Below are 25,236 nucleotides of genomic sequence, written 5' to 3'. Positions count from 1 at the left end.
CACCTCTAGGTTCAATTCATGAAATATGCATATGCACAACTATTGGAGCATTCATCTGCTAAACAAATTGTGACCTCCTGGTATCATTGGACTGGTGAGAGGTTTTTGTTAGACTTGTATATTGTTAGAAGAAAAAAATGAGTAAGAAGGAAATAAAGTCTAAATTTCATGGCACATATAAAGATAGCAAATATGAAGCTTAGGAAATGTAACAAGATCTAGGACACTTTATGCTTCTAACAATTGTTAAAGATAATTTTTTTCTAGTTTCTTTGTTTAGCACGAATTATGTGAATTAAAAAAAAATCAATACCATTCCATCTAGATTTTAATGTTGCACTTTATTATGTTCAAGATCAAAGAACATTCCTAATAAAAGAAGGATTGTTAAACAAGCAAATGGCATCATAAAACAAATAGGTAGAGAAAAACTCACGTTTGAATGAAGAAGGAACCACAACTACATGCATGTCAATGCTATTAGGAGGTAGTTGTAAGTGAAGTGGATAAAGTTTTGTAGTCAACGGATTGCGGCAACATACAATAATATCATCAAGTCCTGTTTCCTCTTTCAATTTATCCTTTAACTCACTCGCACAACTTCCTTTAAAGGTAAAGAATGACTCTTTTTTTGCATCATCAATATCACCATTATCATTACCCACATCATAAAATATAATTCTTCCTTCTTTCAATGGTGACAAGCATTCTATTTCATCTTCGGACTGCATATGCAAAAGAAAAAAATGACTATTCCATATAAATAGTGGTGTTTTTAATTTCAATACCTTAACTCTGAAATGTCAATTTAGATATTACTTGAAAAAGGAACTAAATTAATAACATATACATTTTTATGTTGTTTATTTGTGTGAATGAAGAACTTTCCCACCATCCTCAAGTTTTTATAGAAAAAATCAAGTGCATTGTTCTTACATTTTTTTTATCGACATTTCTAATCTATTTTCAAAAGTATAATAATTTTCTCAAGAAAAAAGAAAAATAATAGAAAATTATATGAACGATAAACAAAATTCATTATATAAAGTTCTTAAAGATGAAATATTGTAGTTTTAACGGAGATTTCAAGGGAAAATAAGAATAATTTACTAATGAAAGATTTTTCAAGTTGAACATTTTAAAGATGAGAATACTTAACAATGTTAGGAAACTTACTTGTATATACTAAAGCTAAATAATAACTAAAAAATAGAAAAAACAATACTTATAATATATTAAAACACCCCAACATGTATTTTTAGTAATAATGAATATATATTTTTTGAACAACATGGTCTTGCTATATGACAAAGATACATATGACTACATTGTTAGGCTAACAAATATGGTGAGTTTTTTTTTTTTTAAAGGCACAAATACAATGAGTTGATAATGAATTTTGGAAACAAAAAAAGTAATATTTGTCTTTAGCTTTTATAATATGTCATTTTTTCCCTTAGAATGAAAATAATACTATCTTATAGCATAATATATTTTATTAATTTTTGTAATTTTTTATTAATTGTAATTTATCATATTTCAAAACAACAATGGAATTCGACATGTAAAGAAGTTAATTAAAAAAATATATGAAATGAATAACAATAAATGGATCAAAGGAAAATAATTTTTGAAACTATGTAGATATAGTTATTACATGCATTTAAGTAATATTGATTACTTAAAATAACAAGTCTTTTTATCTCTTTATATATTGGAAAACAACATGCAACTAAAAATTAATTTATCTTTTAAAATAAAGCATTCTTCCTTTTTAACTATTATTATCTTTTAGATGCATTTTATGCTTTCTTTTAATGGAATAACAAGAAAGTTATAACGAGACATACAAAGCGACAAATGATTTGTGCAAAGGAAAACAAATCATTCTATTATCATATTGCTTTGTTGGAAACAATACACCTACTTGATTCCATGAGAAACTTCAATACATATGTGTCAAGCCATGCACAAAACTAAAAAGTTAGGAGCCCTCCATTTTATGAACAATTTCTTGTTCAAATTCTTATGGTTAAGATGATTATAAACTTTGTGGACATGGATCACCAACAATTTGAACATAAGTTGTAGAGTGACATAATTTAATCTATTTTTATATTTTTCAATCTCATATTTGATGTTAAAGAAAAAAAATTAATAGCCAAGATTCTCTGTATTTTAATTTTTTTTCGAAATTTCATATGACGAACCTCAGATGTTGTGGGAGACCTGAGATCAATCTTGACCAAGGAATCCATCTCCGAAATTAATGGTGATGATGAAGGAGAAGGACAAGGTGAAAGATTTGTTGGGGTTGCATTCATAGAATGATTAGGTGGGGTAATAGGTGTAGGCCTTGGTCTTGGTTTAGGAGCTTGTGTTTGTGGACGAAGCTCCACAATATCCACATCCCATAAAATCCAATTAGCTGTTGCTGTTCTGTGTGGAACATCATGGGTGATGGTGTTCCTCCAAGGTGGCAACCCTCCATTACCACGTAAATATTGGCCATAGCGTGTTCTTAGCCTCACCTGAACCCCCTCTCTAATAGGTTCCCATTCAATTGAAGAATTTAACCTAGTAGGCAATGTTTGCAACACTTTTTTTCCTGTGCCTCTCAATATGAATGGCATGTTTGAGGCTGTTAAGTATTTTCCATAACAACTCTTCAGCCTTATAAAATTGGAATTCTCCACAACATCCACAATCCATTTAGCATTCATGTAGCACCCATTGCGGTCTTGGAAGACATTTTCTTGATCACCATCAGCCAACATGTATTTATCATGGTGGCTTCTCAAGCGCACCACTTTAGCCTTTTGAAAGAACTCCATTCAAAAGGTTGATGATGAGCAAAAAAGGGAGAATGAGATGCAAATACTTTGAGGCAACAAGGGTAGAAAGAATAAGGCAATATTAAGATAGAAAAATGGTGAAGTTGGGAAGTACACGTTTATGTGTATGTATAAGTTACGTGTCATAAAGTCATTCATGTCTAATTAGAGTAAGGAGAGACAATTACATACGGATGAATCATTCTAAAATGATGCAAAATTTGTTAGTTGTTACAAGAAGTTCACCTTTCTATGCATAATTCTCATTTAGTTTGGTTATTATGCTTTGATATAAACTAACTAAAATCTGGTGTGAATATGGAGAAACCATTCATTGGCAAGTGGTGATTGAGGATATATTTAACGGTAGAATAATTTAATTTTGTTCAAATGATATTTTTTGAGATCATGCGTACAATTTTTTATTAATGAATTTATTATTATTATTATTATTATTATTATTATTATTATTATTATTACTATTACTATCTTTTCAATATTTTTATATTATTTATCCAATACTATAGAAAGGTTATTCCTTGAGTTTATAATTAAGAAAATCAATCTTATGACAAATTAGATAATAATAAATATTATTATAAACATAAAATTTTATGTTAAATCCCCAAGAATATAATAACAAGACTAGAGAGAAAGAATTAATGTATCCATGGATGTAAATTTGAGACATAAATAATCGAGTTCTTTGATATTCCAAGTTCTTATGAATAATTCTTCATAGTCATTCAAATCCAAAAAATGCTCTTTTTAGTCCATTTTTTAAAATAAATTTTTATCTGTTTAGTCTGCCAAATTCTAGTGAAGGAATTTAAAAGATTTTTCTGTTAAGTTGAGGGACTAAAGGAATTATTTTTTTATGAATTTAAATATTTCTCTTAATTCATATTTTTATTATTTATCTTTGAATTATTTTTGTCCACATCTTTGGTTCTTGAGATTTCTTTGAATCTTTGCCTCTCCTTTCAGGGGCAATCCTTCTTGTAGTGTCCCTTCTTGTGATAGCGAAAACATTTGAACTTGCTTTGAGATTGACTTCTGGATTTTGATATGTGCTTGTTTGACTTTGAGTTCCTTTTCTCTAATTTACCCCTCATCACATTCAATTCTTTTGCATTGTTGTTAGTATTGGATTCATGTATCCTTTGCATTTCCTTGGTTCGAATTGATGACTGCACTTCTTCAAAGGTAATGGTTTGATCCCTTCCAAACAACATAGCATCCTTAAAATGCTTATAGCTGCTTGGAAGTCCATTGAGTAGCATTAGAGCTTTGTCTTCATCCTCCATCTTCACTTCAAGATTTTCAAGATCATCAAGAATCTTGTTTAAGTTAGCAATTTGATCTGACAACATTTTTTCCTCTGTCATCTTGAAAGAATAAAGTTGTTGTTTCAAGAAAAGTAGATTTGCTAGTGACTTTATTTCTATGTGTACAAATAAGATCTTGTTTGGTCCTTTCACGGTTGAGATAAAAACATCAAGGATCCCTAAGTTTCACTTTATTTCTCTCACACACTCTGATCTTCCTCTCAATATGATTACATGAACGGGACCTCTGTTGCAACATGCTCATAAGGAAATACTCCTATGTTTATATATCACTCAAGAAAAACAAGATATCAAAGAAAAAATTGCCAAAACAAAAAAACTGAAAAAATAGTTAGTTGTTGGTGGGACTAACTTATTAGAAAATTGTTTGTAACTAACTTGGCAGCTTGCAAACTAATATTAGAGACACATCTTCACATAACTCATATCTAGGGATGAAATGGTGTTAGTTAGTCTTATTTATGCATCTTTACTCTTAAAGCAAGTTACTTGGTTTAGCTTCCTAAGGGAATATGAGTGAAATCAAGTGACTTAGACTCTTCTTCTCAAGGATCATGATTAGAGTAGATTAATTGGTGAATAGTTGGAATAACTTTAAATGGTGAAAAATCATTAGCATTACATCTAGAGTTCATTTGATAGGCCAAACACCCAATACTTCTACAAAATCTACACCAAGTTGTCATTTTTAGACTCAAAGTGTTTGTTTTTCTTGTCTCTTTGAACCTTGCTCTATTTTTCATGTCTTTTATTACTCTTGAACTCTACATTTCTATACTTTTATCTTAAAATATACCAACTTTTCTTCATTCCATTACTTAAAATTTGGTATATACAAAATATGAGCTCAAATAATGTCCATGTGGACTCGACACTCACAAAAGTGTAGTGAGACATGGAACAAGTGGGAGCTACATGTTGTGTCGTTGGGTGGGACTGTTCCACATGGGGCTCCATGGGCCTACACTACAAATTACTTGGTGTTATGAACATTCACATCAATACCTAATTCCACCATAGAAAGAAGAGACATCACTTAGTCCTATACATTTTTTGCCACAAACAGTCTCAGCCTAATGGTAGTCAGATACCAAATTATGTACTAGGTGTCGTCTACTCATGCCAAGTAATGCAAATAATATTGTCATCATTTTGTTTTAATTTTTAATGAAAAGAAAATTATTGATTGTATTATTAAATATTTATGTAGATTGATTCCTGATGATGTCAATGTTCACATAGATATTGTTGGACATGAAAGTTGTACTTGAAGGCACCAAATAGTCATCAATTCATACAAAACTTTTGTTGATGACATATGAGGATCTTGCAACTGGATGTAGTTTACCTGAGGAGCAGTAGAGGAAGAAACCCAACAAAGACGATTGATCATTGTTAAAGACATTCTTCATTTTGTATAATTATTATGTATTCAACTTATGATGTTGTTTGTAAAATTCTATTTTTATGTTCTATAAACTTATATTTAACAGTTTTATGCTTGTCTTGTTTTTATGCTTACCCAAACAACAACAAACATAAATTTCATCAATTAAAAACATAACTGCGTAGAGTTATCATCTTCATTAAAGTTTGTTGTCGTTATTGATTCACGCATCAAAGTAATGATCTCTTTGGCTGATGTTGGTTTTCTAGGTTTAGACAACAAGACAAGAATTTCTTTTGGAGATCGGTTAACAATTGCATACAACTCGATTGGTCCTTTAGAACTAAACTCCAAAAAATGAAAAACATCTTTCCCACTTCATCGTTGTCTTTAATTAAGTTCCATAGTTATACTCAACACAACCATCACCTACATATACATGTTTACTATAAAAAAAACCTCAAATAAGTTTTTTCCACCTTTGAGGCATTCATAATTGCTTTCCTCAAAACAACAAGTGACATTTCCTCACTGATTTTAATGAATTTAGGACCATAAGGATATTCAAACAATATCCCTTCAAGATTTGATACCACGTCACTGTCATAATACATAACAACAACGAATTTCTGCATTTTCAACCCAATATGGTGAAATATCAACACAATACATTGAGCTGCCCCTTAAACCACTTGTATTTATTAGCATCTTGTACTGTTCTCTTGAGAGTCAATTATCACCAACGACTATGATTGCATCGATAAAATAGACAATTCAGATTGCATTGAATTTTACAAGGGCACTTGTCAGACCATCATAAATATGATTGTTAAATCACAATGTAAAATATTAAATTTTACTTTTTAAAATTAAAATACAACAGAATCATGATTTTGCTAAACGATGGGTGAAAATAAAATAACATAACGGAATCATGATTTTGTTATGCAATTGAGGGCAAAAAAAATCAACCATAGAATTCTCATCCCGTTGTACTCATATATAACAAAATTGTGATTCAGTTTGATAACGTAGGTGAAAAAAAATAACAAAAATACGTACAAGTGTATAACAATCATAATTCCATTGTTTTTTTTTTCATTCTAATAACACAATAGAATTCTGATCCTGGTATATTTTTGTCCAGGGAGAATGATGAGATAAAGCAAAAAGACACCCACATGAATAATATCAATAACTGGAAGTGCCAAGCAATCCCCCCCTTTTTTTTTCTACATCTACTATTGGTTTTTGAAGAAAAGTTTCTCCTTGGCTTTAGCATGGCCGAGAGCCCTTCCGGAACAAAAGATATTTAACTTTTTTATTATTATATTCAAATCATACTAAAAAAAATTCTACATCTTTTTATTTGTACAAAAAAAAACAATTTTAATGATGCCATCAAATCCCAATTTAAATTTTCTTTTTTTTTTAATCAGCCAATCAAATATTATAAAATAAATGGTACCAGAGGTACCTAAAGGTAAAGAGTACATAGTGTAGCATTATAGGAGAAAAGGAACGCAGAGGTTAAAATTTATTTATACCAAAAACAGTTTGTTTATAAATAAACTCTAACCTCCAAAGAAAACTTCCCTTCCCTGTGCCTCTGTAAGTGTGTTTTCCTAATACACCACACATTTAAACCCTTCATTAAGTCCCCCACAACACAACAACTTCAGCAGTACACAAACTAATTACAGAAAATCAAGCTACTAGACTTTACTGAGAAACCAAAAAAGCATAACTCCATTTACTTCCATATACCCCTCGAAAATTATCACAGCTTGAGTAACATGACTACTCCAAGTCTGATTTTAAAATCAAAACATTAGTACCCTTCTTCTCACAATTCATTGACTGATATCATTTTGCCTCTGGAAATTCATTGTTACTCCACATCTGTTAATTTTGCTGAATATACCAGTTCCACCTTGTGACAGTTGATTTATGGCTCTTGTTTCATAATCACCTTTATATTAGAAATCCAATCATACATGGAACACTTGAAGTGTTTCAATTTGGCCGTGTTCCATTTCCAAGATCTGACTTTGATGAGCTCCATAGCCTTTTCCAGATCGAGAGGATAGTCATTGAAGAACAGATTATTTCTTGTTGTTCAAATAGTAGTCCATAGAGCTGCTAACCACACATTCTTCCACCACATTAGTTTTGTTTCTTTTCCTTGCACCAACCCAAAAGAATTTCTCCACTGACTGATTATATGCTGTTTGAATTCCACACCAATCTGCAAACGCATACCACATAAGAATTCTCTCTGTAATCTTCTGATCTTTTTTACTACCATCTTGGGTGCTTTAAACAGGAAAAGGTAGAACAGTTATATCGATGTTAATAGCGACTTGATCAGGCACACTCTCCGATCAAAAGAAAGAAATTTGTGCTTCCAAGATGTAAGTTTTCTTCTAATCTTGTCAACAACTATTGAGAAATATCCTAAGGGGGGTGCCATTATTATTCGTTACATCTTATTTAATCTATCATGCACTATTTTAGAATATGTTAAATTCAAATGATAATTTAGATGGGAATTATTGAGAAAAAAAATAATATCGGGTTAAAGAAATTCCCCAAAATATAAATATAAATAATTTACATTTACAAGTAGTTCAAAATAAAGATTTAGCTAAATTATCACATATAAAAAGGATTAGAGGTAATATTTCTATTCTCGTATTCCATGAATATCTAGACACGCATATACAGGTCCATTACCTATATTTTTATTAAATAAAGTTTATTTCATATTTTTATTATAAATACTAACAAATAAAAAAATTGAATAAATTTAAATTTAGCATAATAAATCAACTACAAAACATTATATATGTCTATTACGTATAACAAACATAATTTTTTAAATAATTCAAATCAAATATGACAAACTTATTAAATAACTAAATTATAAACTTGTAAATCTAGTGTTTACATTCTTATTTAAAAAATTGAGTCTAATAATTATGCGTTAACAATGTCAAACAATGCTATTATTTAATTATAAATCATCATTGATATTAATATAATTTTTAAAATAATTATTTTAAAAGTTAATAAACTTATCTATATGCTCATATTTTTTTCTCTAAAAACTTATCTATAAACTAACACTAATTATTTATTTATTTATAAGTCAAAAACACAAAATAATTCCTTATACAATTATGTATTTAATATTAGTTGTTTATTTTTATATTTTATATATTAAACAGTATGAAACTTGAATATTTGTGTTATTTAGAAGCACATGATGCATGTGAAAGTTTTTTATTTTCCTGATCGAATAAGAATAATTTTATTTCTATCCATTTTACTTGGAGAATAGAGGTTACATGAAAAACCCCTAAAAAAAAAAAAAAAAAAAGGAGAGGTTACATGGAAATTGACACTCTTGATTGAGTAGAATTCTTGGAGGGCCGCGATCATTTATTTTTTTTATATATTTATTTAATTGATTATATAAAAAGGTGGAAGCATCGTTTCTAAGTTTCTATAGTGGGGTCCATGTTCGGAGGCCATTAAAATTTCTTAGTACAACATTTAGAAATTGGAATTGTTTACCAAAATTTTGGAAATAGAGGGCACGTGGATTTTATAGATATCGACGTATCACATATTTAAATAATTTTACTTTGTTTATAAAAAATACTGTGCATGTATTTATAATTTAAAATAAATGTATCTAACTATGTCAGAGATTATTGACTCATGCAATATTTCTAATAATATTAATTGGATTGCTTTTATTTTTCTTCATTAGATTAATTATTTTTAATTAGTATTATTCCTTTTTATTTTTCTTCTTATAAGAATAATTTGTTGAAGAATCTATAATATGCTTTTGCTCTTATCTTTAGATATTAATTTTAAAAATGTGAATAGTTTATTCAACATCCAATAACTAATTATTGGTGAAATTCATTTAAAAATATGAATGCACAGATATCTTATTAACAATAACTTTTTTTTTTTTAAATGAAAGGTGAAGCAACTAATACAATAGAGGATATATGAAATCTCAAGTCTCACCTAGTTTGGTACCCCAATCTCTAAGAATCAAATTAAAGTTACTCACCCCAAAATATAAATATATTGATTTAATTCATTTAAATAAACTATTTCGATTGTGCATGAATGAATTAAATGATTGTTAAATAAATAAATAGTAGTATTTGCAATTACCAACCTTGGGCTTCTTAGGTTCACATTTAAAATTATAACCCCATACATCAAACAATGTGTGCTAATTATATACTGCAATTTTTACATAAGAACATATTATCAAAATAAATGTGATTAATTGAGGACCAACCATATCATTCAGCTATATTACGTAATAATAACCAATTAATAGTTGACCTGAATTGTACTGGCTTAATCTTTAACATATCAAGTTTAAGTATTATAGATGAAATAAATATGATTGAAAGAAAAGAATTTTATTAAAAATGAATTATATTTTTTTTTTAAAAAATTAATCATTAACAAAATTAATAAATATTTCATTCTAATAACATGATAAAAAACTAATTTATCACCCAGGAAAAATAAAATAAAGTCGCATGATCTCACATTTGAAGTTGGCAAGACATTAACTTACCAAATTGAATGCCAGTGGACAAAATTAAATGTGTTGCATTTGGGTAAGACATATTTTACGAAGCTGACGTACAAATTGGCTGCAAGTTAAATAACATCATTTATTAATTTTACATTCAACGTTTACTCGTGCACAATGACAACATTAGAATTAAAAAAAATGGTACTATAATTTGACAATTGACTTGGATAAGTTAGAATAATTCACACGTAAAATGTTCGCAAGAAATTGATAAACCTGAAAGTCAAAGTAAACTGTTTGGTTTTATAGTTTCTGCGTTATTACATTATGAAGTTCTTATCACGTAAAATGACTTAAAAAGATGCAAGAGTAGACTTGTAGATCGAATATTAATGCTCGTTGATAATATTTCTTCAGTACCAAGAGAACCATAAAAATTGTACAAAAAAAAAAAGATCTTAAAAAAAAATAGACAAATTAAAAAGCTTAAAAGTTAACAATTTGTAATAAGTCATATAAATTCATAAAGAAAATAAATATTATATATTAATACGTAACAAGTTCATTATAAAAACTTGATAATAATAATAATACAAGAAAAAGATAAGTTTTTTTTTTCTATTAGTAAATGTTAATTTGATAATTTTATTATAAGGTCAGTTGTGAAGATTCAACCCATAATTTTTTCCTTTCAACCTTTTCCAAAATCACAGGATCAACCTTATCTCCTAAAGAAATAATTAGTTTTTTTTTATATGCACTTACAGCTGAAAGAATATTATATTTTAATAAATATTTAATAATCTAAATAATATTAACTAAATATTATAGCAAATAAACATTCAATGGTCAATATTAAATAATTTTTTTTGTTTAATGTTAATCATTTAATGTTGTTGTTGTATTGAGCAAATAAAAAACAAGCTTCCATTACAAGGCCCATGATCTAAATATATATGAAAAAGATAGTTAATTTATTTATTGGTTTAAAAATATAATTGACACGTTTAATTTTAAAATTTTGTTAAGATTGCTTTTGTTTGTTTCCCCTTCGTTACCTCCTTTAAAAATTATGGCAAGTTTTATATAATTTAGATAAATTTAAATATATTTTTAGTTTATCAAATTTAAAGTAATTAAATTTGATTTTAGTCTCACAAATTTAAAATTAATCTTTTTAATCTCCAAAATTTAAGAAAATTATGTTTTAGTTTCTTGAAATGTTATTAGAAACTTAGGTTATCTTATAAATAACAACAAGTTGTTTACATGATACCTCCTTTTGGTTTTGTATTCTTATAATCAAATATCGTAGCCTTTTTTTTAATATTCATTCAAATTTAGATAGAGATATAAGTTTTTTTGTTTTTTAAGTTATAAGGACTAAAAAAAAATAACTTTAAATTTGGATGATAAAAATTAAACTTACTTTAAATTTAAGGAAATAAAACATATTTAAGGTTAAACTAATGATTTTTATAACTTAACTTTTGTATGAAAAAAGATTTAATTCCGGTATATTTTTTTTTGATAGTAAGAATTGATTTTTTGTTGTTATCATGTCTGCTAAGTCTTAGGTTAAGAAGGCATGTCTTAAAAAAAAAAAAACCTTAAGAAGACATAAATTTTAGTATTATTCTAACCGTTCAATACATGGTGTGTTGCTTTTTTCAAAGAGTTATACTCCTCATTTATTGAAAATGTTGACTAAGGTAGAACAATAACTGATTAAAAAATAAAATATTGTTATTGCTAACCGAGTTCAGCAAAAAGAGTTAATATCTCACAATACGTTGAACAGAAAAAAGAATATTGTTATAATTTTTTTCTCTCTACTCTCTTTTTTTTTTCTTTCAAAATTTATATCTGGTTTTGCATTTATATTTCATAAGTCAGTTAACATAAATTTTAAAACTAATTTTATTTATTTATTTTGACTGGTTATATATATATATATATATATATCAATAATAAATTTTGGTTTTTTATATTATAATGAATTTAGCTTTAATTAAAGACTTTAAAAATTAAATATATATACCACTTTAATTCAAGACTTTATCTTAATATTTTCGCATTCCAAAAATAATTATTGTTTTACAAAAATTTTAAAAAATAATAAATAAATAAAATAATAATTTTATAAAATTAATCTTATATCATCATTAATTTATTTATATATTTTATTATCCACCATTAATATTATAAGTGATATAAATAAAAACAATAATCAGTATTACATTAAAAAATTAAAATAATTATTATTTTGTAATAATTTTTTTCTCTATAATTATAGTGAGACAGAGCGACTATAACAATTAATAAATATTGCTTTGAACATTAACTATAAATACAATCTTTAAGAAAAACTACAAATACAAAATAACTATTTCATCATTTCATCATGAGTTTACAATTTACAAAGATAAGATCATAATTATTCCATAATAAATAAATAAACTCACTCTTAACGTTCCTTTACAAACGCAAAATACACGCACATCGTAATTTGCAATTACTACTTTTCTTGGAAGGCAATTTGCAATTGTTACTTTAATATGTTACTACTTAGTACTATTATTACTAAAGAGTTAAACACCCAACTTAACTTTTTTTTTTTTTTTTCTTTTCTACTATTGAAAGCAAGTACTTTAATATTTTCTGTTTCAGACGAATTTGGGAACATTTCGTAACAGACTAACAGTAGCATTAACTAGCCTAACTGGTGATATTTTTTCTTTCTCTAAACAAAGATTAGGTTTCCCTAACACAAACAAAGACAGCATATTTTAGGGGAAAACACACATCCAATTTACCCATTTCAGGACCTAAACATTGTCTGCATCCAATCTTAACTAGTCATCCATCCACATCATTCTTCCTTTCTCTCTCCATTCACATCAACCCAAAAAACATCACCAAAAATCAATGCAAAAGAGTGAATTCAAAGCCTTCACACCTAATTATCCCCTAAGTTGCGGAGTAATAAAAAAAAAACAAACAGTAATAATAATTAATAGAGAAGTGTTAACAACATATTTTCCACCATAGTTTTTTCTAATATTTTTTCATTATTAGTTAAATTAATTAATTGCAGTAAATTTATACCATATAAAACACTGATATCAATTTATATCCGGATAACAGCGTATATTTCCTCCTTCGTTAAATATAAAACTCTTTATTTCTTTTTTTAGTTTTATTTATTCCTTTCTATTAGAATCTTTTTAAGTTTTCCTTTACAGTAATTATTTATTTACAAAAATATTCTTTATTATTTATAATAAATATTATATATTTAAAATATAAACACATTATCTCTCTTAAAAGATGAGATAAAAAAACAACAGGTATTAATTAATTAAATAAAAAAGCAATTAAGTGGAAAAAAAATTATGAATGTCAATAAATTTAAAGATAATTTTGATAAAATAATATAAATTTAATATTATTAACTAAATCTTATATTTAAAAATAAAGAAAGTATTATGATTAGATTGTTATTTATATAAAATAAAGTGAGTTTTTTCGATGACTATTATTTTTTGGAAACCCATCAAACACTTTTATTATTAAAATTTTGGTCTCAGAATCACGATTATTTTACTCAAAGGTTGGGTTGGATTGGATTGAAAACCAATTAGACTAACAAGTTGTTAGTCATATATAATTTATATAAGAAAAGTGTGGTAACAAGTAACAAGGAATAAAAAAATTAAGAAGAAGAAGCTCTTGTGTTGTACTCTTGCTGCATCTTGAGTCTTTAAAGAAGTAAACCAACAACACACCACATCCCCATTCAAACAATTCTCTTTCTCTCTTCCCCACTCAACACTCCTTATAATCGATTACAACTAAAGAAAAAAAAGGGGTTTTTCAATTTGAATCCTTTCCATTCCCACACCAACCAACCAAGAAACCATAAGGCACATTGTTATTATGAAGAAATTGAAGAACTACTACATGCACCTGCGGCACCACCACCACCACCACCACGCCGCGGCGGAGCGCAAGTGGGTGTTCCCACTCGCCATTGGCTCCCTCCTCTCCCTCTTCCTCCTCTTCCTCGCCACCCTCACCTCCCCGGAGGGAACCCCCATCCTCCCCTTCTACCGCTCCATCACCGCCGCCTCCTACTCCGTCTTCGTCGAATCCAAGCTCCGCCCCCTCCCCGTCGTCTCCTCCCTCCCCCCTCCGCCGCGCCTCGCCTACCTCGTCTCCGGCTCAAAAGGGCGACGGCGCCGCCGTCACCCGCGTCCTCTTGGCCCTCTACCACCCCAACAACCGCTACGTGGTCCACCTGGACCTCGAATCCTCGCCGGAGGAACGCTCCGATCTGGTGAGGTTCGTGGAGGGCCACGCGCTGTTCAAGCGGTTCGGGAATGTGAGGGTTATAAAGAAGGCGAATCTCGTCACGTACAGGGGACCCACCATGGTCGCAAACACGCTTCACGCCGCCGCGATTCTGTTGAGGGAGCTTGGGGATTGGGACTGGTTCATCAATCTCAGCGCCTCCGATTACCCACTTGTCACACAAGATGGTACGAGGTTGTTTCAGCTTAATCAGTTGTCTCATTCTCGAATTCGAGTCCTGAGTATGTAACTGGTTAACAGTTGTCTCTATAATTTTGTTTGCTTATGTCTTTTTTCTCTCTTGTTTTTTGATGGTTAGATCTGCTGCATACGTTTTCGTACCTGCCGCGGGATCTGAATTTCATTGATCATACGAGTGACATTGGATGGAAAGAGTGAGTCTTTTTTTATTTTTTTATGATGGTGTTGTTTTGATTTTGATTTTGATTTTGATTTTGTGTGTGGGTTTTGTTTTGGTGATTTATGTGATTGGGTTTTTGTGATGGTTAGTCATCAGCGTGCGAGGCCGATCATCGTTGATCCGGGTTTGTATATGAATAAGAAGCAAGATGTGTTTTGGATTACACAGAGGAGGAGTAGGCCAACGGCTTTCAAGCTTTTCACAGGTGAAGATCCTTTTCTTGTCTGTTAATATTGCTTTTGGCTTCCTTTCTTTTTAGGGGAAGGAAATCAAGTTTGTTGATGTGGTTCAGTGGGAAGGTATTCTATTTTTGTATAGAGGTTTTTGTTAATTTTGGCAAGGTATGAATCCTGGCTTGCGCAGGGCTTTCTTTATTAAAAGGAAGCTTTATGTGAAGAGATTGTTAGACAATTAAGGTTTTGAAGGTTAAGAAATGTTTTGTGTAGTAGTATCAGTTCAGTTCTGGGGTTTGTATGCACCATGACTGATTCTGGGCGTTTCGTGATTTCTCTAATTGTTAGTTTCAATTGTAGTGTTTTTTTTATATTCTTAATGCATGACTTAGCTGGAAATGTACTTTATCTGGACACTAGGGGTAAAACCTGTGTGAGGTAATTGTAAAAGTGAACCTAATAATTACACTGATTTTCTTAAAGAGGCAAATGACCGCTTTGCTCTGTTTGGAATCTGTTCTTGGAACTGGGCAAATTTGGTGATGTAGCATCTGATTTTGCATTGGGTGACTTTGCATAGGACACCTAGAAAGGTGTGAATATTTCTGGTACTTAAATTTTTCATCTTGGAGGCTTGGACAAGGCTCCTCAAAGGTGAGCTTGTCTCTAAAGCAAGCAAGGGTGTATGCATTCTTTATTTATTTTAAAGTGCATTGTGATCTTTACTTACTAAAATTTAATGGTGTATATACCATACTTTGGGGACAAGCTCACTTTACAGGATTTTGCTTCAACTTTAATAAAAGGGAACAGCTTTTTGGAAGGATACATTAAGTTTTCTGTTAATAGCAAGATGATTTTTTCTGCCAGTTCGATGAGTATAGTGCAGCAACATATTCTTGCTATATGCTATTATACCACTTATGCTGGCCTTTGGTAGGGCTCATCATGTTTCTATCAAAATAAGGGAGTTAGATGGAGGGTATATCCTGCAGGATTAATGATATTTTGCGTAGCATCAAATATTGAACTGATATTGACACTTTTTTGTTCTGCTGTAACAAGTATAACAGTTGTAGTACAACAATACTCCCAATGTCCGTGGGTTGATTGAAATCCTCTAGCGGCAGCCAAATCCAACTGATCCATTTTGGTTGTCCATTGCATCATAGATCCAATTGTGGTGCTTTGAGATTCTTTTGTTGATTATCTTTGAACTGCTTTTGTGTGATAATGTTGCTATGTGTTGTGTCTCATCTTCCCATAATGAACTTGATGCGTGGATTGTATTTTAACTGATCTTGTATGGTAATTCTGTTATGCATCATGACTCAGCCTTCTTTCTTGAACTTGACAAGTGGACTGTGTGCTGCTTGACTTTTGTTATCAAGATGTGTTTAATTGGTCTTCTTATTTGGAAATAACTGCACTTGTTTTCAAAATGTGGATTGTTCACGCTTAACTGATTTTTATTTATTAAAAATAAATTGTAATTAGTAAATACAGTTCATAGAATGAAAATATCTTGAAGTTTGGGTTGTGTGTGCCTATGAAAAGTGAATATTGTCATAAATGATTATCTAAAAATTCTCTCTTGTTAGGTTCGGCTTGGATGGCACTGTCAAAATCTTTCATTGATTACTGCATATGGGGATGGGACAACCTACCTCGAACCGTACTCATGTACTATTCAAATTTCATATCTTCCCCTGAAGGATACTTCCACACAGTTATTTGCAATGCACAAGAGTTCAGGAACACAACTGTGAACAGTGATTTACATTTCATTTCTTGGGACAATCCTCCCAAGCAGCATCCTCACTACCTTACAGTTGATGACATGAAAGGGATGGTTGGCAGCAATGCTCCGTTTGCAAGGAAATTCCACAGAGAAGATCCAGTTTTGGATAAAATTGATGCTGAACTATTATCCAGAGGTCCTGGAATGACTGTTCCCGGAGGTTGGTGCATAGGGAAAAGGGAGAATGGCACCGATCCCTGCTCTGAAGTCGGTGATACTAACGTTCTGAGGCCTGGCCCAGGTTCCAAGAGACTTGAAACATTAATCAACTCATTGTTGTCGAATGAAAAGTTCCGGCCAAGACAGTGCATGTGAGGTGAAAAACAAGAATCAACTGGCTAAGGCCAAAGACAGTTCTGGAGGATTATTTTCCACTGGCTTTAGTTTACATGTGCACATTTAGTTAGCATGATCAGTAAATTAGTTTTTCTTTTCAGTAGGAGAAGAAATAGTGAAAGCATACACACTCTTCAATATTGAGAAGAAAAAAGTGTGAGACAATTCCGGTGAAATGTTGATGACTAGAGAGTTGGATCACACACTGTAATAGTATGGTATATATGTCAGTTGACTCTGTTGTCCCTGGTCACCTCTTCCTCCCTTTGACCAATCTCAGCAAAATCAGTGACCAGCATTGAAGGTTCCCTAGCTTATCACAAGGGATAAAGAGGATGACATGGTAGGAGAGGGGGAACAAAAGAACAGAAACTGTGTGAAATGAAAATGGTAATACTTTTTCTTATGTATTTTTTCTTTCTTTCTTTCTTTCTTTCTCATATTTGGTTTTCCAATTGATGTTTGTTATACGGCTAACTTTTCCTTTATCCTTCACTCAATGCATCTCTACGTATGCTTTGGTACTGAACGCATTGATGTCAACTATTAATTTTCTATAATTGACACTCGCCCAACTATTAATTTTGCTTTCAAATTGGTTTCAACGATTGTAAAACACGTTAAATTAATATTCTTTGACGGGTATATTAAACTACCCATAATCTACAAGCCCGTGCATGTCATAGTTGGAATTTGAGTTTGGACTATGTCAATGTGGATGAGTATGGTAGAGATGACTATTCGACTTGGATATTCTTGATTCATCAGTAATGGTATGTAATGTCTTATTTAGCCCTCCATTACGTTCAAAACCTGTTCTACAGGTAAGTCAACTCACAAATTGAGTCTACTATGAATATTTAGCCTAAATTGGTGAGAAAATTCCCATACCAAATGCATCTTGAACAAGTTGCATATTTCCTCATTCATTGGCTAATGGGATGATCATCAAATGCATGGTGGAGATTGAATCACACATTACCTTCTATTGCAATGAAGGACAAATGAAAATGAAGTGCATTTGTACCGTTTGGAAAAGAATGATATCAAGGACGAATTGTTTTAGAAAGTATAGCATATGGAGATAGGAAGAAACCTTACCCCATTGAGATAGTGGGGGTCGTTGTAGTGAATCATGGTATGAATTTAAGGCCCAACGGCAGAGGGTACTCTTATAGCAAAATATTGAAGGCAAAAATAATTCATGCAATGCCAACCTTTAAACGATTATCCTTTCGGATTATCATTATAGTAAAATATTGAAGGTAAAAGTACATTTTGAATTATCCTTTCTAGAACGAGTTCTGTGGGGGTACAAGAAGAAATGTCCGAAAAATAGTATATCATACTAAATAAAAAAAAAGGCACATTCTATTCCCATTTCCCCTTTTTCTCTTCACACCTGTTTTTTTTTATCTCAAAGAAATAGTATCTAGGATGTATTTTTATTTAAAAACTAAAAATTCACCAAAAAAATATTTTGAAAACTAATTTTAAGAATAAAATAAGTGGGCAAAGAGAAAAAGAATGAGGGATTTCTGAAAAAAAAAAAACCACATACTCAACTTGTTTAGATAGGGATAATTTTGGAATAATAGTTGAAAAAATAAATCATAGTGCTATTAGTAGAAACGGGGAGTGCAAAAAGTAACCAATCCAACTAACTCGTGGGTTGAAGCAAGTTAAGAAGTTAACTTATCAGATAAATTTTTATTTTGTTTTATTTATTGGTTTTCAAATATTGTAACTTTAATCCAATTTTCATTATTTCTGAATTCTTACTTCCATTTTCCATTTGTAGTTTCATATCTATTTCCACCACTTTTTTGCATTTATCTTTTTTTATTGTCTTTTTTCTATTTTTTATTATTATTTAGGCCGATTATATAACTTCCAACCCATCATAAAAATAAGGCGATTGAGTTTGCCAGAGTGGGACAGGTTTAGTTAATTCATTTTGCCACTTCTAATATGTATCTTCTTTATATCATTTTACGTGTGCGGTTTGGATTGTTTTGAAATCTAACTCACGAAAGGACCAACTTGTTAATATTTGTAGAAATTTTGTGAGTAGCAACTTTCAAGAACAGATTATAGAAACCAAAGATTTATGTATTTTTTCTTATATTTTTTATTTTAATCTTTCTCTAAATTTATTCTTTTTATACATCTAGTCACGTATACTTAAGCATCACTTCACGTGTGCATACAACTTTCATAATTTTTTAGTCATGTTAGTATATAATATTTATCAACTTTATCAATAATTAATTTCTGTTGAAAAATTTAACTAATCACCGTGCTTTATAGTTTTTTTAAAGCTTCTTTTTATTTATTTATCAAATTTTCATCATGTTTAGGATATTAGTTCTCATTATGGTAAATCACTCTTATTGATTTATTTCATATTCAATGATTAGTCAGAATTCAAATTCTTGACCACTTGATTAGAGATACAAGTTGTTATCACTTGTGTCAATGATTATTTAAAAAAAAAAAAATTTAGGACATGAGTAGAAATTTGGTATAAAAAAAACCTTTTTTTAATGAAACTTTTCTCTGTAGAGATCTATCCTCCAAAGGTTGATTCTATCAAGCAAGTGAACTAGTTTCCTCTCCCCTTTCTTCTTGGGTGAAAATTACCACTAGTGAAAGGTGGTAGCTGTAGTAGTATTTTTCGTGATTGTTCGGGAGCCATAATAGGTTGTTTTGTTGATTACCTTTGTCATAACTAATTATGTGCATGTCGAGTTAATGGGAGCAATTTTGTCAATAGAACTTGCAAGTAGGAAAAAACTTTGGTTGAAGTGTGACTCCAAGTTAGTGATAGATGCCTTTTCTAGTTCTAATGGGGTCTCTTGGAAGGTCTTAAATTTATGGAAAAATTGTTGGTGCTCACAAAAGATTTTGATTTTAGGGTTTCTCATACATACAAACAAGAAAATACTTGTGCGGATTCTATAACTAATCATGGCATATGGTTCCAGTCATTTTTTTGGTCTGCTAGTGTCCCTCCATTTTGTTTGGAGGATTTTAACAGAAATAGATTAGGATTACCTTCTTATAGATTCTCTTTTTTATTTCTCTTCATGGGTTTGGTTTTTTTCCCTTGTTTGTATTTGTTTTTTATTTGTTAATATCAATTAGGGTTTGCTGTAAATGATAGTTAGGAGCTATGGTGCCAACATAATTAGAAGATTTTCCCCCATACATACAACATTTTTTTTTTTTTATCAAAACATACAATTCTCCACATTATTTACCCAAATATACATATTAAATTCGGTTAAGGGACCTAAATTTACAATGTGATTTGCAAATTTTTTTTAACAACCCAGTTGATAATTCGGGTTCCCCAACCTGAATTCTCGACATGGTTTTTTCGTTTCTTTTTTTTAATTTTAAAAAATATTTTTTTTAAAATATTTTTTAGAAATATAAATAATGAAAATTATAAAATTAGAGAAGATTATGATATAATTTTTAGTTATGATGTAGGTATTTTTAAATTAAATTGATGTGTCATTAGTGGTTTTGTTTTGTTACGTAAGTTAGTTAAAAAAATGAGAAAATTAGTTTGTAGTATTAAAATAAATTAAAAAACATCGTGAATAAATAATTGATATATCTTTCTTATATAATACACATAAAATTAAATAGTGCGATGACTTAGATGATAGACAAGAATAACGAAACATACTAAAAATACAATTGCAACATAAATATGACGAAACTAATGATAGTCTTAAAGATGTTGTGCAGGAGGCATGTCTTCTTCCATCTGGGTGGTTGGTTTGCTACAAATAACTAAAATTTCTATTGGACAGAATCGTTTCCAGTAGTTGAATTCTACTAACACCTTTAGTATGTCTTCGTCATTTTTTAACTCTATTATTTCTATTCGATTAATTTTTTTGAATATTTAACATGGTCTAACTGTCGAAAGAATAATCGTCTGACCACTTGTGATTCGTGAATTCCATATGGGAGAACCCCTAAAAATGTAACTTGCTTGATTATATCTCTGAGTTTGTCCATGCTACATCTTGGAGGAATGTCAAATCTTATTGGAATGTCAAATCTTATTGGGTTTGTTCTAGTGAATGACTAACCCAAAAACCCGTCTTGGATCAGTAGGAGTAATAGTGGATTGAAGTAGGTTGAGTATACCATTTGATGTTCTATTGATGGTACATAATAATTCTATAGGACCAACACGCGAGTATTATTCATTACATATTAACATTGGATAAACATCATTATCATTTTTTAATTGTAGAGATTGAAAAAAATATTACTGATTTGCATCTATGAATGATTGTCGGTAGTAGATTTTATTCACTAATTGATCATTAGTTAACTGAAAAATGTTACTAATATAAAATAAGGTAAGTTTTTTCGATGACTTTTTATTATTTTTAGAACCCGTCCAAACATTTTTATTAAAATTTTAGTCTCAATCACAATTTTAGTAGAGGGTTGGGTTGAAAACCCATTATACTAACAAGTTGTTAGTTATTTATTATTTATTTATAATTTATATAAGAAAAGTGTGCTAACAAGTAACAAGGAATAAAAAATTAAGAAGAAGCTCTTGTGTTGTACTCTTGGTGCATCTGTATTGTTCCATCTTGAGTCTTTAAAGAAGTAAACCAACACACCACATCATCTCCATCCCCATTCAAACACACCTCTCTCCTCAACAATTTCTCAGCACCCCACTCTCTTTCTCTCTTCCCCACTCAACACTCCTTAAAATCGGTTACAACTCAAAAAAAGGGGTTTTTCAATTTGAATCTCACACAATTCCTTTCCATTCCCACACCAACCGAAAAACCATAACACATTGTTACTATGAAGAAATTGAAGAACTACTACATGCACCTGTGCCAACATAATTAGAATCCCTTCCTCCTGTTATGATGCTTTTGAAAGTTTTTTTTTTATAAAAAATATAACATAGTTTTTGGAATTATCCTAAACAGATCCTTAAAATCAAGAGGAGAATTTAAAATTATTATTCTTAAAGAATCTATCGTACGTGATTCCAAATGTAGGCTGTCATCATATCCCCCGTATATATGTTGTTCTAGAGACTACTACTAGGGGTAAAACATGGCATGTGTAGTTGACTTTCCAGGTCCCATTGTTTAGCAGCTCCTATAATGGAGAAAGGAGGGGTTCAAACTTCAAATGGACATAGATGCAACACGAAAGAGTCACAGTATTCACTATAAATCCTTTATTTAATCACGGATCATACACAGTAAAAAAAATAAATTAAAAGGCAACACTTTGATAATTTCTGTCTAAAAAAGATTAACAAAATATATTTAGTTATAAAAATAAATAAATAGCCACACCCTCAACCTCAAAAGTTTTTTCATTAATATTTTAGAAAGCACGATGCATTTAATTTATTTTTATTAATAAAATGTCTTTTTGCTTATAAAAGCAAAAAAAAAAAAAGATGTCGTTTTCCTTTTATTTTATTTTAAAGCTTACAAAGAAAATAATAAGAATACAAATTTGTTATTTTATATATGTGTTTTGCTAATTATTGAAAATAAAAAATAATAATATTGATAACTATTACTCCGAGACAAACGTTGCTGGTGAACCAATACGCCTATTGCATCCGAGACAACTAATTTTGTAAAAGAATTTCTGCAGTCCTGCTCTGTACTCTCTTTTGATTGTTCTGTGTTTTTCTTCCTCAAACCTAACGTTATTATTTATTTATTTTTGTATAGATTTTGTGAAATATATCTCGTATATAAAATATACTTTAGTTTGCTATTTATCTATTTAGTTATATATATAACATTAAAATTGATATCTGCAAATTGAGTCGAGTCAATCCCATTAATATTATTGAGTTTGGATGGAATTCAAATAATTAAAGACATAAAAAATGAGTATAAACTGAATTATCTTATATAGATAATTTTCTCTTGAATACTCTTTTCTATCTTTCCCCCATCCTATCACACTTACCCAAACTCTTTGATATGTCAATTTCAAAACCTGTCTGGCTCATGTACTGTAGTACTATTCATGATGGCACCTCTGATGATTAGAAGCTAATTAAAGGAAAAGAAAAACACCAATCTTGATACGAATCTTTGCAAATTGATCATTATCCATTAGTTTTGGATTCACGGGAGGCAAAATCATTTCATCCATATTTGGAAAGATTAATTAATCTTCATCCTCATAAATCATAATATATAAATTAAACTCACCCACGCACATAAATATAATAAAGAGCTAGCTCTTATGATCATTGTTCCACAGGATACAGCTCAGCTTCTGAAAGATTCTTAATTTAGAGTATATGCTTATGCAGATCTAAACTTTGGGGGGAGGGGTATAATTTTTTAGAAAATTAATTAATGCATGAAACGTACGGGAGAAAGAAAATTAACCACTTTTCATTCAATATATCAGAGATTTCCTCTTCCCATTGGCTCTACATAATTAATCAAAATATATTTATAGCTTGTGCTGAGGGGAGAAAGGATTTTTCAATTACACTGCAGATCTTACTTTTGCCTTTCAGTGTTTGATCGAGAGAGCATAAGGAAATCAAAATAGCAAAGAATTTCAAACTAAAAGATAAGGTGTATTCGAGAATTTGATTTTTATTATTAAGGTTTATGTGGCTTAAAAGTAAAGTGAAATATTACATTTTATTAGATGAACTTTAGTTGAATGAATGCATTTAAAGTTATTTTTATTTCAACTAGCAAGATAACTTATTTATTATAGTTGGTGACAATTTTCACTATAAATAGAGAAGAGATTTAGCAGATAAACAACACATGAAGAGAGTGTGTAAGAAGAGAGATGATGAAACAAAGTCACTTTGTTGAGAGATAAGTGTCTTTGTGTGTGAGAGTCTTATCATTTGTAATCATTGAGTGAGATACTCGAATTTTTAAAGTGATACATTATTTGGGGTAAGTTATAATCTTGTAATTATTTTTGATCATTTTTTAGATAATAAAATATTCTTTGAGATGGTTCGGGTAGTAAGAGGTGTGGAACCTATTAAATTTTTGTGTTTGTTATTATTTATCCGATATAATTTTTATTGTGTTCTCACCATACTTTGTGAGTGTAAATAATTTTATTTATGATTTTAATTACCCCACAAATATATTAACATGAATTAGAAAATAGATCTACGTGGCCTTTATCCCCCAAAAAGGAGAGAAAGAAGCCTCATACACCGCATTGGAAGACTAGCATATTTCATGAATATTTCAACAACATTGGAGAAAGAATGTGGTTGTTAATTAACATTCATAATGGAAGGTCACTTCAACTTATGGAAAATAATTATAAATCATTTTTATTAAACCACTGTCATGACTAATTAATAGCTTGATTTATCCAATATAATTCTAAATTTGATTTATAAACAGTCATGAAAAAGTAATTAACCTGAATAGAATCTTCATATTAATTGTTCATTCTAAATTAATTAAGCCCTTTCCCTATTTTGCTAATTCATATATACAATGTCAAGGGTGGTGGCAAAATTTAAGGAAGAATTGCGGTCTGAATTCATGAACTGATGAAATTACAAGAGAGAAAGAAATTAATTAAAACCCATCTCCACTCTCTCCATGAGATCACCTATATATTAAGACAACTGAACAATCAATAATTACTATTGTGAGTGTTCGAAATAGATAATTTAACTCGAGTCAAACAAAATTATTATAAACAATAAAATTTTTCCTTTAAGTACATATAAAATACTCGAACTCATAATGACTGGGAGTGACTTGAAGAACCTCAAACCTAATATCAGTTTATCTACGCAATCAATGATAAATTAACTTGCATATGATCAGCATGCCTGTCCATTTGCATTCTTGTTTAGTGTGTGAATAGAGTAAAACCTTTGACAGACAAAAACACAATGAATTAAAATGCAAGAGGTTCTTACCTTGGAAATAACTCAGCCAAGTTAGGAATTGAACAGAAATCTG

At 30.0% G+C, this 25,236-nt stretch overlaps 2 protein-coding genes across 2 annotated transcripts; one reads left to right on the top strand and one right to left on the bottom strand.

Moving 5' to 3' along the window:
• Nucleotides 1-356: 356 nt before the first annotated feature.
• LOC100814499 (uncharacterized) lies at nucleotides 357-2,859 on the bottom strand. Its single transcript, XM_006604897.3, has 2 exons — nucleotides 2,211-2,859; nucleotides 357-725 (listed from the first exon to the last, which is right to left on the bottom strand). The coding sequence occupies exons 1-2, from the start codon at nucleotides 2,832-2,834 to the stop codon at nucleotides 357-359; spliced, it is 993 nt and encodes a 330-aa protein (XP_006604960.2). The 5' UTR covers nucleotides 2,835-2,859.
• Nucleotides 2,860-13,848: 10,989 nt separating this feature from the next.
• On the top strand, nucleotides 13,849-17,639 carry LOC100798321 (beta-glucuronosyltransferase GlcAT14A). The gene is given in 5 exon segments (XM_014772054.2): nucleotides 13,849-14,376; nucleotides 14,378-14,690; nucleotides 14,822-14,897; nucleotides 15,013-15,128; nucleotides 16,698-17,639. Coding segments are annotated over 5 exon segments (1,308 nt in total). The 5' UTR covers nucleotides 13,849-14,088; the 3' UTR covers nucleotides 17,213-17,639.
• The last annotated feature ends 7,597 nt before the right edge of the window (nucleotides 17,640-25,236 follow it).

This window comes from Glycine max, chromosome 19, assembly GCF_000004515.6.
Source record: "Glycine max cultivar Williams 82 chromosome 19, Glycine_max_v4.0, whole genome shotgun sequence".
NCBI classification, from domain to species: domain Eukaryota; kingdom Viridiplantae; phylum Streptophyta; class Magnoliopsida; order Fabales; family Fabaceae; genus Glycine; species Glycine max.
This window is presented reverse-complemented; position numbering and strand designations above follow the sequence as displayed.

What these genes read in the sequence shown, in the direction of transcription:
- LOC100814499 (XM_006604897.3), bottom strand. Translation starts at nt 2,834, where the DNA reads ATGGAGTTCTTTCAAAAGGCTAAAGTGGTGCGCTTGAGAAGCCACCAT. An exon ending in GGTCTCCCACAACATCTGAG is followed by an intron (nt 726 to 2,210) that starts GTTCGTCATATG and finishes TTGCATATGCAG; the next exon opens with TCCGAAGATGAAATAGAATG.